Source organism: Branchiostoma belcheri, unplaced genomic scaffold, assembly GCF_001625305.1.
Source record: "Branchiostoma belcheri isolate BF01 breed outbred unplaced genomic scaffold, Haploidv18h27 scaffold3, whole genome shotgun sequence".
NCBI classification, from domain to species: Eukaryota; Metazoa; Chordata; class Leptocardii; order Amphioxiformes; family Branchiostomatidae; genus Branchiostoma; species Branchiostoma belcheri.
The window spans coordinates 2,468,298-2,485,229 of NW_017803909.1; the positions used below are offsets into that span (position 1 = coordinate 2,468,298).

General features: G+C 42.1%; 2 protein-coding genes across 4 annotated transcripts; one reads left to right on the forward strand and one right to left on the reverse strand.

Moving 5' to 3' along the window:
* The first annotated feature begins 120 nt into the window (after window positions 1-120).
* Window positions 121-3,691, forward strand: LOC109473947 (UPF0489 protein C5orf22 homolog). The gene is made up of 8 exons (XM_019774131.1): window positions 121-306; window positions 616-761; window positions 1,156-1,305; window positions 1,654-2,080; window positions 2,236-2,411; window positions 2,566-2,635; window positions 3,057-3,196; window positions 3,504-3,691. Exons 1-8 carry the CDS (start codon window positions 235-237, stop codon window positions 3,625-3,627), a joined length of 1,305 nt encoding a protein of 434 aa, XP_019629690.1. The 5' UTR covers window positions 121-234; the 3' UTR covers window positions 3,628-3,691.
* On the reverse strand, window positions 3,685-9,990 carry LOC109473946 (2-hydroxyacylsphingosine 1-beta-galactosyltransferase-like). Of its 3 annotated transcripts, none has more exons than XM_019774127.1 (5): window positions 9,866-9,990; window positions 7,797-8,639; window positions 7,340-7,562; window positions 4,700-4,919; window positions 3,685-4,016 (listed from the first exon to the last, which is right to left on the reverse strand). In XM_019774127.1, exons 2-5 carry the CDS (start codon window positions 8,619-8,621, stop codon window positions 3,710-3,712), a joined length of 1,575 nt encoding a protein of 524 aa, XP_019629686.1. In that variant the 5' UTR covers window positions 8,622-8,639; window positions 9,866-9,990; the 3' UTR covers window positions 3,685-3,709. The 3 variants fall into 3 exon arrangements, with proteins under 3 accessions (XP_019629686.1, XP_019629687.1, XP_019629688.1); XM_019774128.1 differs by having other exon boundaries at window positions 7,797-8,644; XM_019774129.1 differs by lacking the exons at window positions 3,685-4,016; window positions 9,866-9,990 and adding an exon at window positions 4,023-4,381 and having other exon boundaries at window positions 4,668-4,919; window positions 7,797-8,931.
* Between the last annotated feature and the right edge of the window lie 6,942 nt (window positions 9,991-16,932).

The following is a 16,932-nucleotide window of genomic DNA, read 5'->3' on the forward strand; positions in this document are numbered from 1 at the left end:
TAATGACATGACTGATTCAAGAGCTATGTATGTATACTTTCAAAATATAGACACCCAGTATAGACACCCCTGTCGCTTAGTGGCATGATCAGGCGAAATTCCCATCATGGAGCTCCATCATGCCATGATCAAAATGGCGGACAAATTAAATTTAGGAAAGACGACGTTTTTACCAATTTAAGTCATTTTTGGGACGTTTTCCCCAGTTTGTTGGTTTAGCGTGACACGCAAGATATGGCAGAAGCTTGCGAGACGCTGAAGAAGTACAAAACGACACCCGTTTGGGTCGTAGAAGACCATAATGATGTGAGTTCCGCTGCCACTCGCCTCCCCTCCCCACTTATCAGTAGGCTCAAGTTCTTGTTAGTTGAACTTTTAAGTTTTACCTAACGTGATTTCGAGTTCCAGCTGACCATATTTTGTATTTTATTCCGCCAAATTATTTTTATTTGGGCTCTTCAGTATTCTAGTGGAGAATAATAATCTGAGCCTGATGATGTGCATTCAATAGATCAAAGTCAACTCTTTAGTTACCATAACAATTATATGACATTACCATAACATTATTTTAATCTGAGGTCTTATAACGTTAAACCAATCTGTGTTTTATCCCAGGCACTGTACTATATCTACCGTGCCATTGGCTCCCACCACCTGCCCCTGCACGGTGTGACCATGGTGCACCTGGACTCCCATCCTGACATGCTCATCCCATGGAAGATGCCTGCTGACACAGTCTTTGATAGACAGGAGTTGTTTAAGTAAATCAAACCACTTACACAAAAATACTCCCCCCCCCCAACTACAAATTGATGTAGGGGGTTGTATTAAAGTCACCTGAGTTAGTGCTGAATGGCAGCCACTCCAGACCCTTGTGATTCTGCCCCACCAATTTGTAAGTGGCTCACAATTCAGCCCATGCATGACTGCAAGGAGAGAGTAGCCGGCCCACCCATGGAATTGACAAAAGGAATGAAATGCTTATTATAATTAAGAGTATTAGAAATTAAGTTTTCAAAAATTATCCATAGACTATGATAGAGTATCATCAATTAGTGATTCACAGAATGAGTCCAATTTCGAACCAGATCACATTGCATATCACATTTTTTTCATCATCATGATGACTTTGACCTGTTTTGTAACCTTTTCCAGTGCCTTGAGTATAGAGAACTGGATCCTCCCTGCAGCCTATGCTGGTCACCTGGACTGTGTGGTGTGGGTAAAACCACCCTGGGCTGAACAGATACAGGAACAGACACTTTCATTTTACATTGGGAAGCACAGGACTTCAGGAACCATCAGGTAAGTTTGTTCATACATTTAGAGGTACAACTAAATGTATTTGCAACTCAAGTCATGGATATTAATTTCAAAACAAGTTGGGTGATCTTAGCTATTTATGGAATAGGGAGGACATGTCAGGCTGACTCAGAAAAATTCAAGTGATGGGGGAGTTGAAATGAGAAATAGAAATGAACGGAAGAATATGTCATGTAGCACTGACAAACTACTAGTATTAGGTAACTAAGCATTTTGTTTTTCTGCCATCTGCTTTTCTGCTGGACACAAAACAACTTGACATTCAGTGAAATTTCTTCTCTTATTATTGTATAAGGTATAAATATGAACCTGTTTTCAAATTACCTCCAGGGTATCAAGTACAGAGTCCTACTTCCTAAGTGAGGCTCTGTATGCACCTGAAAGTCAACTGGACAACAAGAGACTGATAACTGTACATGTCCTGACACTGTCAGGGTCAAGTCATGCAACACATGACAGAACAGAGCCTGAGGTGAAGAGAAGAAGAAGGGATCATGAGGCACAGGGGGACGTAGGAAAACAAGATGACAAAGTCCAGAACTACCAAAAGTCCAAAGATAGGCTAAACAGTGACAAATGCACCAATGATACTGATAAGCAGAGTTGTGAAGAGTGTATACCAGAAGGGTTTAAAATTGCAAACAGAAAGATCATGACAGAGATACTTGAAAGTGTGAGAAAAAGCAGTGCAATGATTCTTGACATCGATCTGGATTTCTTCTCAACCCAGAATCCCTTTCAGGACCTTTTTACAGATGTAAGTACTGTATTGACAATTTTTTGCTTTATTTCAATTGTAGAGAAGCTCAGATTTATCAGTACATGTATTTTATTTTTGTAGCTTTTACCAATGATAAATGTACATTCAGGATCATCAAATTTTTTCCTTTGTGTCATCCTTCATTCTACCAGGAACAGTTCGACATCATTCACAAACTGTATGATTTTAAAAGACCCAGCAGCACCCATGAGGACTCCCTCCTGGCATACACAGAGGGGAGACAGCAGCTGTTGGAACAGCTGGAGAACATCTGCACTGACCTTCAGAATGGGACAGACCTGAAGGACATCAAGTGTGACAGCAACAGGTCATTTGTGGCAATTGTCATTTGAAACTATTGCCTTTTCAATTAAACTGGGTTGTCAATGGGTCTGTCTTTTGAAATGAAAATGATTCATTACCTATGAGTTTCTTTTATGTGCAACCATTCACATCTAACAGCATACTGTTTCTATTTCTAGGAGGGATCTCCTAACAGCTCTTGTGAGTAGTATGAGGGAAACATTTAGGGACAACCTTGACTTTGAACTGGTACGTGTATATTGCTCACTCTTTGATTTGCAGAAATAGTGCTTCAATCTGTTGAAATACTTAAGCATCTAGGATCTTTAGAACTTACAAAAACCAGCAAATGATGGGAGTGGAGAACTCTAGCTCTACAGACTTAACAATAAGTTTACAATTACGTCGATGAAGGTTAGACATCCAGGTAATACGATATGCCAAAAAACAGTCACTCAAGCAACTGTTACTCAACAGTTACTCAAAATCATATCCAGTTGCTTGAGTAACTGTTTTTTGGCTCAAGTTTACAATTATTCAGATTTTTTTTGCTATTAGAGTTTATAAGGAATGGAATAGAGATAATAACTAAATGGTAAGTCAGTTAAACATGGCTTATGAATCTTATAAATATACTTTATATTTTGTTTCCTCCTTGAATTGAACACAGATCCACCTGGCAGGATGTACCTGTGATGATACAGAGCTTCCGCATCATGTCAGCTCTCAGGAGGAGATAACACAGCTTACTGCTGCCATGGAAGCCATGCTGGCCTGCCTCCCCAGACCTACTCTTGTTACTGTGGCAAGGTTTGAACTTTTCACAACTTTTCATGGATAAAATCAGCAAGGAAAAAATCTTCACACTCATCAAATATTTATTGTCACCAACTATACAGAGAAGTTTGACTACACAACCCTATCCTTGATCTTGTTATTACCCTGTTATTTGATCTACTAGTATCTAAGATAAATAAACAACACTAATATACATGTAAAATAACACACATTAGTATCTCAATTAACAACCGTGTTTGTTACCACTGCAATATTGTGAGGTCTGAAATGTATTCCACTGGCCCAATGTACATTGTACTCTTCTCTTTTTCTTCCACAGATCATCTGATGATGATTACTGCCCAAAATCTCAAGTAGAAAGTATCCAGGAGAAAGTTGTCAAATGTCTGGAGTCTCTATATGGTGATATTCATGTACAGCTAGAATATCTCCAACAGGAGTAAAAATACATAATTCTTATCCTTTTGAGGTAGTTTCATGCTGGCAATGACTTGGCTTAAAAATGAAAGACCGTCATTGTATGAACTACTCTGTTTTCAGCTTCAAATCTTTCAGAGACATCCATAGAAGGTTACCAAAGTTGATGAGCAACAGGAAGCTTTTTCTCAGTGCCACTTTGATCACAAACAATAATGTTAGTATAAAAGAACCAATGATGGCAAAGATATCCAGCATGTAACGTTGGTACCACGGGAGGTTGAAGACCTGAGGTCGCATGTGCTCGCCGCCATTGTTGCGGAGAACGTGCTCGATCCAGAACACGGCACGGTCGACCGGGGGGAGGGGCTGGTCACGGTGGATCCTGGAGTAGTGGTCAATAGTGGTCTTGTACCTGTGATAGGAAAACGTTCTGTCATTATATATGTGATAGAAAAAAAACTTCAATTACAGAAAGTTTTAAAGTTTTCTTTGAAGAATTCTTTGCAAAGTACCATTCAGTGTATTTACTGGTCACCTCCATGAAGCTTAGACATACAGGGTAATAAGTTACACAATAAGTCACTGACGAAAACCATCTGAATAGTTTTCAAAAACTATCCAGTAGCTTGAGTAAGAATTTCCATCTGTTTTACTGGTCTTTTAGCTTGGACAAGTAGATGGCGTTTCATATTGCAGGTGTGTGACTTTTAATGAAAAAAAAAATGCTTTACGGAATGTTGTGTCAATTGCTGCTTCAGCATAACTATGTGATATGATGTGGTAAAAACATGAAGTTTTGCTAAGTTCAGAAGAATGTAATATATTAACAATCGCTAAGTATGCCATCTATGTGTCCTGGTTAAGACATAAAGATGACCACAGAAAACTGCAGAAAGATGATGTAGTTAATACCTTCCTTTATTACTGTTCCATATACACATAAGATGAGTACACTTTGTACACTAAGCTTTGTTGAGAATTTGTTATGACATACATGTATCAATGAACATTTGTATTTAATAAAGTGCCGTGGCGGACACGGAAAAGTTTTTAAAAAAATGATGTGGTAAAACCATTACATGTGCATGTGCTTACTGTTTGTCTTGGATGACTCTGGTAACAGCTGCGGCCAGGTGTTTAGGCTGGAGGTTCCAGATGTCCAGCGTGATCCCCATGCCCTTCCCCGCCATGCGGGCCATGTTGTCGAACTGGTCGGCGAACATGGGCAGTCCGACCACCGGCACGGCGTGGTACAGCGCCTCGTACAGCCCGTTAATTCCCGCGTGCGTCACGAAGGCCTTGGTGTAAGGGTGGGCTGTGGTAAACATGGGATGGAGACAAATAAGCCCCTGTGGAATTATTATACTCATTAACCCTGAGGAGGTAGCTTTGACATTGACTTCTCATGTATAAACTCCTTAGGTATTAAATAGTCAAAAGAATCAGCACCCCTAGCTGTCGATCGTCTCATTAGCGTAATTTATGCATTTTTTTTGCTCTATTGTATATCTTAGTTTTAAAGATTGTTGGTACTTAAAGATGCTGGTACACATGAACTAATGAATTACATAATCAATAACACATTTAGAATGGTTAATTATTTCCTTTGCGTTATATTCTGAGGACGTTCCATTTTCATGAAGCTAGACACATGGATTTTGACGTTTTATACAATAGCCTGGATGCCAGGCAGCTGTGTTAATTTTTATAGTCAGCTCATGGTACCGGTGATCGCTGAAGAATTCAGATGACAAGGCTGGCACCCAGGCTATTTCTGCACAACTTGTAACTTAGCGCGCATTGCTCTTCACATAACCCGTAGTACCTACTACAAGGGTGAGTGTATGTGACTGTCAAAGACGTACGCACTCGCGAAAAACACCCCCAGTGAGAATGTCAATGACATTTCATTAGCCTGTCGTCCTTGTTGTAGGACACGAGGCACATTCAAGTCGTCCCTCCCACAACGTCGTGGATTTTCCAAAAGCTTGTTTCCAAGGTTAGACCGGCGATGTAATTTCCGGACTTTTGCTGATCGTGAGCTGTCATATCATATCTTGACAACATATAAATGGTTCATATTATGACGTGTGAAAAGAATTTGCCACCGTAAAAGGCAAGAAATGATCTTTAACATGTAGCACAGTAACTCAGTAACATGTATCTCATGTTATCTCTTAGTGTTGGGGAAGTGCCTTCCTGTGTGAACTCAAACGACCTGGACATGAACTCCCGTGACCTGATGGGGACGCGTGGGGGTGTGATAGATATGGACTGGAACAGTCACGCCCTCATTATCCGCCTGGGAAACACGTACGGTGTCCCTGAAACCGGGTCTATGAACGGTCATTACCCTGAATCATGCAGCTTGATTAGCAGTGCGCTGTTTACGTTTACTAGACTTGACATTTATGGGAAGAAGCCACATGACTTTGGATCTGATTAAAAGCACAATTTTTCAATAATATGATGTCGACACGGGTTCTATAGCGGATAAAGATACTGGTGGAAACTATCCTGTATCGATGAACCTCATACATGTATGTTTACCAGTACAAGCCGTATGTCTCTTCTGACGGCGGCATGACCGAACTCATTGTTATGACTTCCCATGTTTTGTTTTGAAAGCAGCTGTTTAACGGCTGTACCGTATAACGACCGACCACATCGTGTGGACTGAGACATTAAAACAGCGCGCCTTTTTATAAAGGGCGCTAGGGAGAGACATCAAAACAAGACTTGGCCTTCCCCGACCCTTATTACGTCTTCAATCACAGGTAATTACACCGCGTTTCGCCCCAGGACACTTTCGTAAAGGATCCGAATTACCGATAATTTCAAGCTCAAAAGAGATTTGGATTTAATTTTCACCTTATACAGGCAATCCCCTGAACACCTGGAGTTGGAAGTCACTCTCTTTAACCTCACAAAGAGGTTTACAATTTTTGAGGAATGTGTAGCAGAAGAGTCAATGACATTGGAACACAAAGCGAGAAAAGCAATAGGTCAATGAACTGTGCCGTGCACGTGGTGTCGATTGAAAAGACAGCTTTAAAGCCAATAAAAAGGCTTCCCAAAACACTCAAGTATTTTCGTTTGAACTTTTCATCATGTATGTCTGTTCATCTAAAATTATATACAGCGCCCTGTTGAACTGCAGATCTTGTTAAATAATTGCTGTTTATGTACATCGACCGTTTTGAACGGGAGTAACCTTTACTGTGTCCCTAAAGCGAGGTTACGTCTGACGGATGTGGATTTGGTCGCATCCTATCGGGTCAATAAATATTCGGCGGCGCGCAGAGACCAGCGGCGGATGTCGGGATAACGTTACTCCATGCGGGTGAAAAACACGAGAAGTAAAGGAAAAAACATGCTTAGGAATATTTATAGAATTTCTCCGTCGAATACATTCGTTCCCCCACCTGTCTACATACACCCAAGGGGCACCCATTTGGCGACACAAAGGGCTAAATGTTTATCATGGATGTAAGGAATATGCAAATTACAACTAATGATGACCCTAATTTCAGCTTCCACCGCAAAGTTTTCCTTTTTCTCCATATTAGTGTACACGTATATACGTACAACTGTATGTTAGAGAAAATATGTGTGACAACGTATAAAAGGGTGTTATAAGGATAACCTTCCTGGTGTAAGTCGAGTCCCAACATTAAAGGATTACTATAATAGCAGGTTATTGACCTTATGTAAGCACTGGAGGGCATGCAATACCTAGTAAATCATTCTGCGGCAGCCAGGCCATGAGTTTTGTGTTGTTGCCGAGGTTGGACGGTGGCACGCCCGTGAACTTCCAGACGACCCGCTGGGGCAGCCTGGCGAGACCGCCCGCAAGCTTCTCCAGGAGCGCCCGGTCGGGGATGTGGTCGATGACCGAGCCAAAGGACACCACCACGACGCCATAGTCTTCTGAGTCTTCCATAAATTCTGCCAGTTCCTGTATGACAAAAGAAACCTCATTCCACGTGTTTCTTCATTTCTAAAGAGGAACCCCTCCATTGACTGACTCCAGTCTTTCTTTGGCCACGCAGGGCCCAGGTATTACACTAGGTTGTCTCTCATCATAAAAGAGACCATTACTTGTAAACTTAGTTCCGAATATGATATTAAAGATGATACATCATTAGCAGATCTGTGAGAACTGAAGATAAATGCCAGAGTATGTACTCACCCGAGGTAAAGGTTTTCCCGGCCGAGCTGTCAGGCCTCCGACGAACTGCACGTTCGGCATGGTTGGCCGGGGGAAGTCGAGCGCCACGTCCGACTGGAACATCCAAAACTCCGCCCGGCTCATCATCTGTGGGAAGGGAAGGTCAGGACAGATCCCGTGGACCAGCCGGAGATTATCGAAGAGTGACAGAATGTAGGAGTCCATGGCAGACGACACCAGCCCCAGCAGCGTGTTCTTCAGACGACCCAGTAGGTCCATTTTGTCGGTGAGCTGGGAGGACAGGGCGGGCACGTAGGTCGGCGGAGAGGGCAGGTAGGCGTTACGGCCGCTAAAGAACGCCGGTGTGGCGTCCAACACGACGAAAGGGACGCCCAGCCGCTGGACGTAGATGTACGGGCAGAAGTTGAACGGGTCGATCACTGCAAGGTCGAACATGGACGAATTTACGGCCTGGAAAAGGTCCTTGTCGTTCAGCATGGCCTGGCATTCGTCCGCCATGTGTCCGAAGAGTTTGGACACCATGTCGGAGTCGTACTGACCAGCGAGGGTCTGGGACAGAAAGTCCTGAAAGTTGGCCTCCTTTGCGTCTTCCGAGAAGGCTGACTTGGTCATCTCCACGCGGTATTTGTGACTGACGCCTCTGTAACCCTCTCCTTGTAACACCATGGTTACGTCGTGCCCTCGGTCCGCCAGACCCTCGGCCACTCGGGACGCCACCGAGAAGTGACTCCCTCGGCTGTACGGAGGCACCAAATGGACGATGCGGGCGGACAACACCGCTGGCAACAAAGTGCCGAACAACAGAACTTGTACACACAGATTCATCTCGTCTCAGCAGTTCACCTGCACTGATGAAAATGTTATTATCAACTGTGAGTTCTTCATATATTCACATGTGGTGTGTTGTTAGTTCAGTAGTCACTATAATGTAGGACTACATACTGTTACCTCACTCAGGTCATTGTTGATTGGCTGCTTATAGCGCCGGGGCGTACCACACAGAAGTAAAGGGGGTGTCAGGATAGAAGCAATTAATCATTCTAAGACACGTGATGTCCTCATTCAACCTACATCTAGGGTCACACACCATCGTTTATCGTTGTTGAACAACGTGCGACAATTAATCTTTAAGCAGGTGTTGGCTTGCTTTGAGCGTATTTTGCAGAGTTTTGGAAGCCTTTCTTGTGACGTTGGGCCTGGGTTCTAGAGCATCGCGGAAAAAGTGAAACGCTGCGAAAAAAAATGCTCCAGGCAAGCCAAAGATAATATCTGCGCGGAGCTCAAGTTTGGAGCAGGTGGTTCAAACGATGGCGTGCGTGTGTCCCAACATGTAGGCTGGAGGCGACTACGTACTGGGCATGGAATTGTGGAATGTGCACTGTCCCGAAAAATGGGCTGTTTTTCTACAAAATATGAAGGGTAGCGCCTTTCCTACATATGGTCATAGGTCGACTATCCTTCAACCCTCGAGTATATCTACTTACAACGTTTCCTACTCATGTTTTGTTAATGATTCAGAACACAAGAAAATGCTCGTCTGTAACAATACGTATGCATTCATAATCTTACTCATTGTTTGAATTCGTCTGACTGACTAGCCTCGCTTACCAGCTGCAGACGCGCGGCTGAGAGATGCAACCAGTCGATTTGCGCCTTGCTTCCATGTAACATGTGTTTGTAACCATACCTGCGCCTTGCATGCAAGCGAGACTATGTATGGCCAGCAAGTAGGTCTTTAAACATACCGTCTAGATAATTTAGTCTATCTTTAAACATAGGAGAAAAACATCTAATCATCCTTCGAATCTCTGCAGTAAAAACATTACTAGTCGATATGTTGACTCAACTGTTTTAGCATTTTACGCACTTGCTAGATCACGCCCCCTACCAGCATTTCATTTTAACGTAACATTTGAAGATGTGAAATTTAAATCGAAAACACCGACTTCCTGCCACAAGATGACATAAAAGGCACAGCATACAATGTTCAAGACAAAATGAATCTGTACAAAACATAGCTGTTAGTGGTCATTAACGGTCAAAGTAGATCATTGAAACACAAAACGCACCTTTGAAAAGCTGTGAAAGTCTTCTGTTGCTTACTAGTGATCGATACTAGTACAAAATGTACTTTCCCTATTCCAATGACACTCTGTTTCTCAGAGCTGTTCTTGTGAACTCACTGTCGACCTCACGGCAGAACCGTACATATAGTACATATAACACTGGTCACTTCAAGTTTGGAATGTCACTTTCCGAATTTCAAGACAGCCATGTTGAAATCCCTGATTTTCAACTTTGTTATTCCTGCATGTACAGTAATCTTTTTCATACCATTTGAAAGATCATGTTATCCTCAGTACCAGGTTGTTTTTTTTATAGTCAAAATGTACATATTTGTCAAGATATTTCACTTTAAAAATTGCAATCCCGCCAGTGTAAAAGACACACCGACGGGATCAGAAGCCCACCCCGTCCCTAATAAACTTCACCCCGACGGGGTGCACAGCTACCCCGCTCCCAGACCGCATCCAATTATCCTCATGAACACTCCATGAAAACCACTGAATTAATGAGAATTCCCATCTTCACACCTGTGTAATTAGCAAGTTTGTGATAAATTCATGAGAAGTCTGGGTTCAATGGTTAGTCCGGCCGGGGTTGAACAGCCCCGTCGGTGTGTTGAACAGCCCCGTCGGTGTGTCAGGATCATGAACAGGCTGGGCTAATGGCCTAAGCCTTCAGACCAGACTGAAAGTCCCAATGAAGTTTGAAAGATTAACATTAAACTTTCTTCTAGGTTGATGGCCGTTTATGCAAAGTTTATTATATCACTTCATTATTGTAGTTCTGAGTGTGTATTCCTGCAGTTTTTCTAGACTGTATTTTCCAGGATTTTCTCTTATGAATTGATGAAAGTGTCTTCAAAGATACAAACGAGTCATGGAGATCTAGCATGGCAGGAATGGATGTGATTGACCAGTCAACCTGCTCCACATGAGTGCCATATACATGTGTACAATCCAGTAGGTCCATACAAGGAGGTTAAAAATCTAAAATCTAGTCTTTCATCGACTCTTTGTCCACCAATACTTAGCTCACTATAGGATGAATTCTAGCAAGAAGGTTATAACCTACTTTGTATCTCACCTGGCTAAGACTAAGAATAGAGTTTGGATATGGCTAAAAATTTAATAAACTTTGATAACAACTTTTCAAACTCCATGGATAAACTCATCTATCATTAGCAGAATACCCCAGGGCTTGAAATATTTTTCACTGCATACCTGCACTGGTGCAGTAAACATTACCTGGACCAGACGAGAAAGAAGAAAAAATTTGCACTTAATCAGACTTTGAGAAGTATGCATCATGATAAAAACTGTCATTGCTGTTAATTTTTTTTTATACTTCATACTATTAGGTGCTAACAGTCAATGCAGCAAACAAAAATGCACCTACTACTACATGTACCTATTAAGCTTAACCAATATGGCTAAGTTCAATGTTAGGTGCCACGTAGACATCAGAAATACCTGCACAGTCCCAATCTTACCAGGTGCACTAACTAAAGGTATTATGCACTCAGTATTTTGAGACCTTTATCCCCTTTCATGCATTGAAATTTAGAAATGCCTTACAGTAAATCTGACCAGATGAAGGGCCAAAAAGTCAATGTGTTGGTAATTTTTTTTGAAAACAATTACATCTATGCATGGGCTATCTTTTCAGGCCTTTCCTGGGTGACCCAGTACAAGCTGCCCAGATATGGGTACCAGGAATTTTGCATGTAATCCAACAATACTCCCTTATAGGATAATTTGTATCAAGTTGATAATTGGACAGTGACATTTGCATGTCAAGAACAATAGCTGACCTACTTTTAACCCGCATAACAATTGTAGCTGGAGCAGAATAATTACCGGATGGGTGCTCTTGAACAGAAATAGAGGATTGTATAATTCCTTGCTTTGAAAGCAGGTTCAAGTTGTAAATATTAGGCTTCTTGCTTACATACTTAGTCTAGTATTTAGGCTCATATGTATCTAAGGATTTTGTTGCCAAAACTGGATATATCTTAGTAGAACAACTTTGCCACTTATATTTCAATCTTATTTCAATTTCCAGGTCAAAAACAATTGGCCCGCCAGCACAAGAATTGCCCATACATGGACGGACCAAAACAAAGACTGAATATAAACAAATTCCAGGTTTTTCCATTTGTTTGGCATTTTGAATAAATGTCACATGTGAATAGTGCTTACAATAGGTAAACTTTTTTTTCAACCAGGTTGGCGAGATTCTAAGGAATATTCTAACCTCTTTTTAAAGATTGAATACGTAACATTGTTTTTCCCCACTTTTAGAGTAAACTTAAATTGAATCTGTTGCTTTGCCACTGAAATTCCTGCTTCTTTCCTGAAAATTTGCTAAAATCAAAATCAACCCACTCAAAGTCCTTTATTTCTTATCTCCAACCCAAGGCAAATTGGGCTAATAGATACTGCCAGGCCAATTTCATACTGTCTTTTTGCCACCCTAGGATCTGCTTGGAGCTAGTAACTAGTACATGTACTTCATTTCCAGTCACCAAAAAGGTCTCAAGCCAACCCAAGCCAGTGCACATTATGTAAATTGGGGGTAATTGACACCTCAACGTGAAGTTGGAACGTCACACCAGAGGCAAACTTTTTGAAAGGACAGTGATTGTGTCCTTCCTCCTAAATCATTTGCTGTGGTAATGTAGAAAATACTCCAGGGTCTATAGAAAAGAAAGTTATCGGAGAAAGGCAAAATCACTTTTTTTTTCAAACAACATCGCACCCACCAACCTATAATCTCCAAGCAGATCCTACTGTGACAAGGCTGTAACATTGCCCAAGGCCAAAGGGGTGACCATTATTGGGTGGCCGATGGTCTCTTCTTTGGCCAATGGTTACAGCCTTGATCTGCTTGGAGATCCTACCTACGGGAAATGGAACCAAGAGCTTTAAAATTTTATTTTAGAGCTCCTTGATGGAACAGACCATGCTACAAAATGTCCCCACCCACCCAAAGTGTTGTCTCTCCCCATTTACAGAAGTATATTTTGACCGTAGTACAGTAAACAAAACACATAAGTCAAGTATTTCTCCAAACGGCCAGGAAATATGAATGTAGGATGTAATCAGTAAGACTATTTTGCAGGGCACCAATGGCCGCTTGTGTGTCTACTACAAAGTACCTACAAAGTTACAAAGTGGCTGAAAGGAGCATTCATTAACGTTGATGAAACTCCTTTCACTGTAAAAAATCTCAATATAAACAATGTAGCCAATTAACTTGTCTACCAAGGCAGAACAATGGGACAAAATACACACAATGTCAAGTTTCTCAGCAAGTTATTGTCACACCAAGCTTTTTAAAGCTCCTTGGTTACACCATTCATGACATCCTCACAAAAATACTCTGCACCTGGTGGTACCAAGGTTCAAAATTAAAGTATGTTCCAACTTCCTAGTTTCACAACATATTTCTTATCATGATGCCTCTAAATATCTGAGAAGAATAGTGAGTCCTGATTTGCACTGCTTGCAGTGTGTATTTTGAATGACAGACATTATAACAAAGGGCCTCCATCCACTCAGACAAAGGAGGTAAAAGAGAGAACCTCCCTTTTTTATGACAATTATCAGAGATTGCTCCCATTCTTGACCAGCTAAGGCATTTTGCTCGACACCATTATGACCATATGAAGCCCTTAATTTCGATCCCTGAATATTGTGGCCAGTGTAATAGCAATTGAGGAACTTGAACAATTTATTTGCAAGACCTGTGTGTTCTATCTCAATTGTTACAAATAGAAGGAAATAAATTTAAGTATTATTTAACATGGCCTGACCTTCAGTCAATATTGATATTGATGGTAAAATTCTATTAGACATCAGCTTTGGAGTAGTGAGTGTGTGTTTGTAAGCTCTCTGGAATCTTTCTTTTTTGTGACCCTTAGTTGGCTGAAAGGGGCAAATAGAAGCGTGTGGATTGTGCTCTCCATACTTATTCTTTGTCCTGATAATGTCGATTTTGCACATCAACTGGATTGGATGACTGTCTGAGCTTACCCCGTCGGGTATCTGATCTCACCCCGACGGGGTAAACTTGCCCCGGCGGTGTGTATGGACTGATCAATTCACGCCTTTCCTGGCTTTGTTTTGGGATTTTGCACCTCTTTGACCAGAACTCCCACCCCGTCGGGGTGACATTACCCCGTCGGGTTTAGTGATTATGACAGTGTCACCCCGACGGGGTGAGTACTTTACACTGACGGGGTAAGTACTTTACACCGACGGTCCTGTGCTTTGGTCCTGACGGGGTAGCTGTTAGCCCCGTCGGGGTGCTGAAAAACCCGCCGGTCTGTTTGCATTTTCTATAAATGATATCTAAAGTTATGAATACTGCAGAACAATAATTTTCATATCACTATACTCCTTACACCAAGACCTGCGCACTGATGTGAAACTTGAATGCAAAATGTTACTTTTTACTTGACATTCCAAATGGCCAGTGACTTTCCTAAATTGAGATGACCAGTGTTATATCTTGTTTACGTGAGATCTGTATGGTACTTACTTTGACTGTACCACCTGAACACAACACAGGGGTGGACATGGTTGGGTGTTCGAAGAAAAAAAGAAAAAAAAAGTTACGGCTTTCCTTTGACACTACTGCTCTAGTGCATTTTCATGCATGCTGTTGTTTTTATAGAGATAACGGTTGATATAGACTTATTTTACAGCTATGAGAATGTTTATATTTTCATTTTTACACGGTTGTCCCCACGCTGAGTTTGGGACTGACAGATTGCTGCCCTAGTTTCGGGACATACCGAAGTCTGACCTAATTCTACTGTCCGGCAAATAGGTCAATGACCTGCATTCACTCCCAGGAACTAATTCCGGACAAATCTATGTCCCAAAAATAAGTCAATCCCAAGTCATCTGTCACCATATGATGTGCCAATCCTTTCTTGGGGACACAGGGCATGTATTTTTTCATGGTGATTGGCTGATTCACAGGGATTCCCTGCACTCCGTCGATCTCGCTCGGAACATGGAGGCCTTTTCAACTTATACCTCCATGCTCGGAACAAGAAGGCTCGGAACTAATAGATTACTATTGCATTACCACTTTTTTCTGTACTTCAGAACCAGTCTGGGGGCAGTGTATACTGACCAGTTTGATGTCTTCTGTGAGAAACGCGGGAAAATCTTCAGACTACTCCCATCAATAGGTCTATTCTGTAACAGAACTAATCTGTTGTTGTTTTGAGAATCCAATTGCTGATAAGGGTTTCCTAGCCCTCTTTGTCGACCAATGGACGAGTTGGGTGGAATATTCAATCACGTGCACTCTAAAGGGCAAGGACCTCACGCAGTGGCCTAGTTTCTGGGACAGTACCTTACCTGCAATCAAAACGCTATTAAACAGTAGACTTTGCCCGATGATGATGTTTTTAATTTGTGATGACAATATAATCAGACGGCAATATGAATGGGCGGCAAACGTTAACGAAGTCTGTTTTCCCATACCCCGTAGCCGGCCGTACGCATTCACATAAGGTTTACACTGACAAGTGTGGACACACGTGTAACTTTCATTCCAACTTACGAGTGAAGACATCTGGCGAAACATGTATGAAGTGCATACGTCTCTAGTAAAAAGCGTTGTACATACACACACAGGGTCATAGGTGTCTTCATAGCCCATGGCCATGCGCTTCAAAGTGTAAAGATTGTTGCAAACTTCTCTATGTTTACACGGCAGCTGCTTTGTTCCCGCATGGCCTTTGGTCATGGGCCATGGACGTTAGTGGTGACCTATTAAAGAACCCAAAAGCCTGTCAAGTTCGGCCAAGCATGGCATACGAGTGGACGTCAATGACCGGAAAAGAATGTTTATGATAATTAGCCTCAACATTGAGTGCCTTACAAATTAAACCTGAAGCTGTGTGCTATGTCGTCATGGACCACTCCAATGTCAGGAGGTTATAGATCTAGGTCACGGGCACACGTGGCTTAGGTCAATGACCATGCACGCTACCATGGCATAGTCTCCGAGTAAGCAGGCTTTGGATTTTGTGGCTTATACAACGGCTGTTAGAAATCAGCGAGACCTCAGAAGGTACACTGTGACTATCAGAGAACAGCACACAAAGACCCCAGTCACAAAGCCCACAGTGGAAGTGTCCCACAAGGGGGTAGTCGTCCGGCCTGGAACTGAGGACTAAATTCCGTGTCTTCGGTGTGACCTTGACATTTAGATAGAATATACCGCAATGTTATTGTAACATGACCATAGTATGCATTGTCTTTTACCAGAAGTGTCGGTTTCTTTCAATGAAACGGAAATTGGGTCCTGAAGCCATCAGACGAAAAGTTGGCTCTTTTGGACTAGGAATCAAAAGTCCGCATTATTTGCATTTACGTACACGTAACAGGGTAGGGGAATGCCGGATGGGAATCCCTGATATCCCGGACATAGGCGTCAGGAATTCAAGCGGAAAGGGGTGCTATTATTAACCTACATTCATTCCCGAGTGAGTGAGTGAGTGCCGGTGAGTGAGTGAGTGAGTGAGTGAGTGAGTGAGTGAGTGAGAGAGTGAGTAGAGTAGAGTGAGTGAGTGAGTGAGTGAGTGAGTGAGTGAGTGAGTGAGTGAGTGAGTGAGTGAGGTGAGTGAGTGAGTGAGTGAGTGAGGTGAGTGAGTGAGTGAGTGAGTGAGTGAGTGAGTGAGTGAGTGAGTGAGTGAGTGAGTGAGTGGGGGTACAGATCTACTCCTTTGAATTGAGAATTACTAGATGGAAGGGTTGTGTTGGCACATTGTCTATCCTGGTCCAAAGAAAACAGTCCTGATGCGGGTATTACTGTCACCCAAACGTTGTCGTTGTGACAAAATAAAGCCAGACTAGGAAACGGAATTCATTCCATGGCACGTAGATCTTTTAGGATGGCCAGACATTTATGAACCCAGTTATCGAATTAAATTAAAAAGATTCATCACACCACAAAACAATTGTTGTCATCCGCAGCAATGTATTTCGTGACGTTATTCATCATTGTGTACACGAATATGTCTATGACTACTTCATTCCCCTGACGA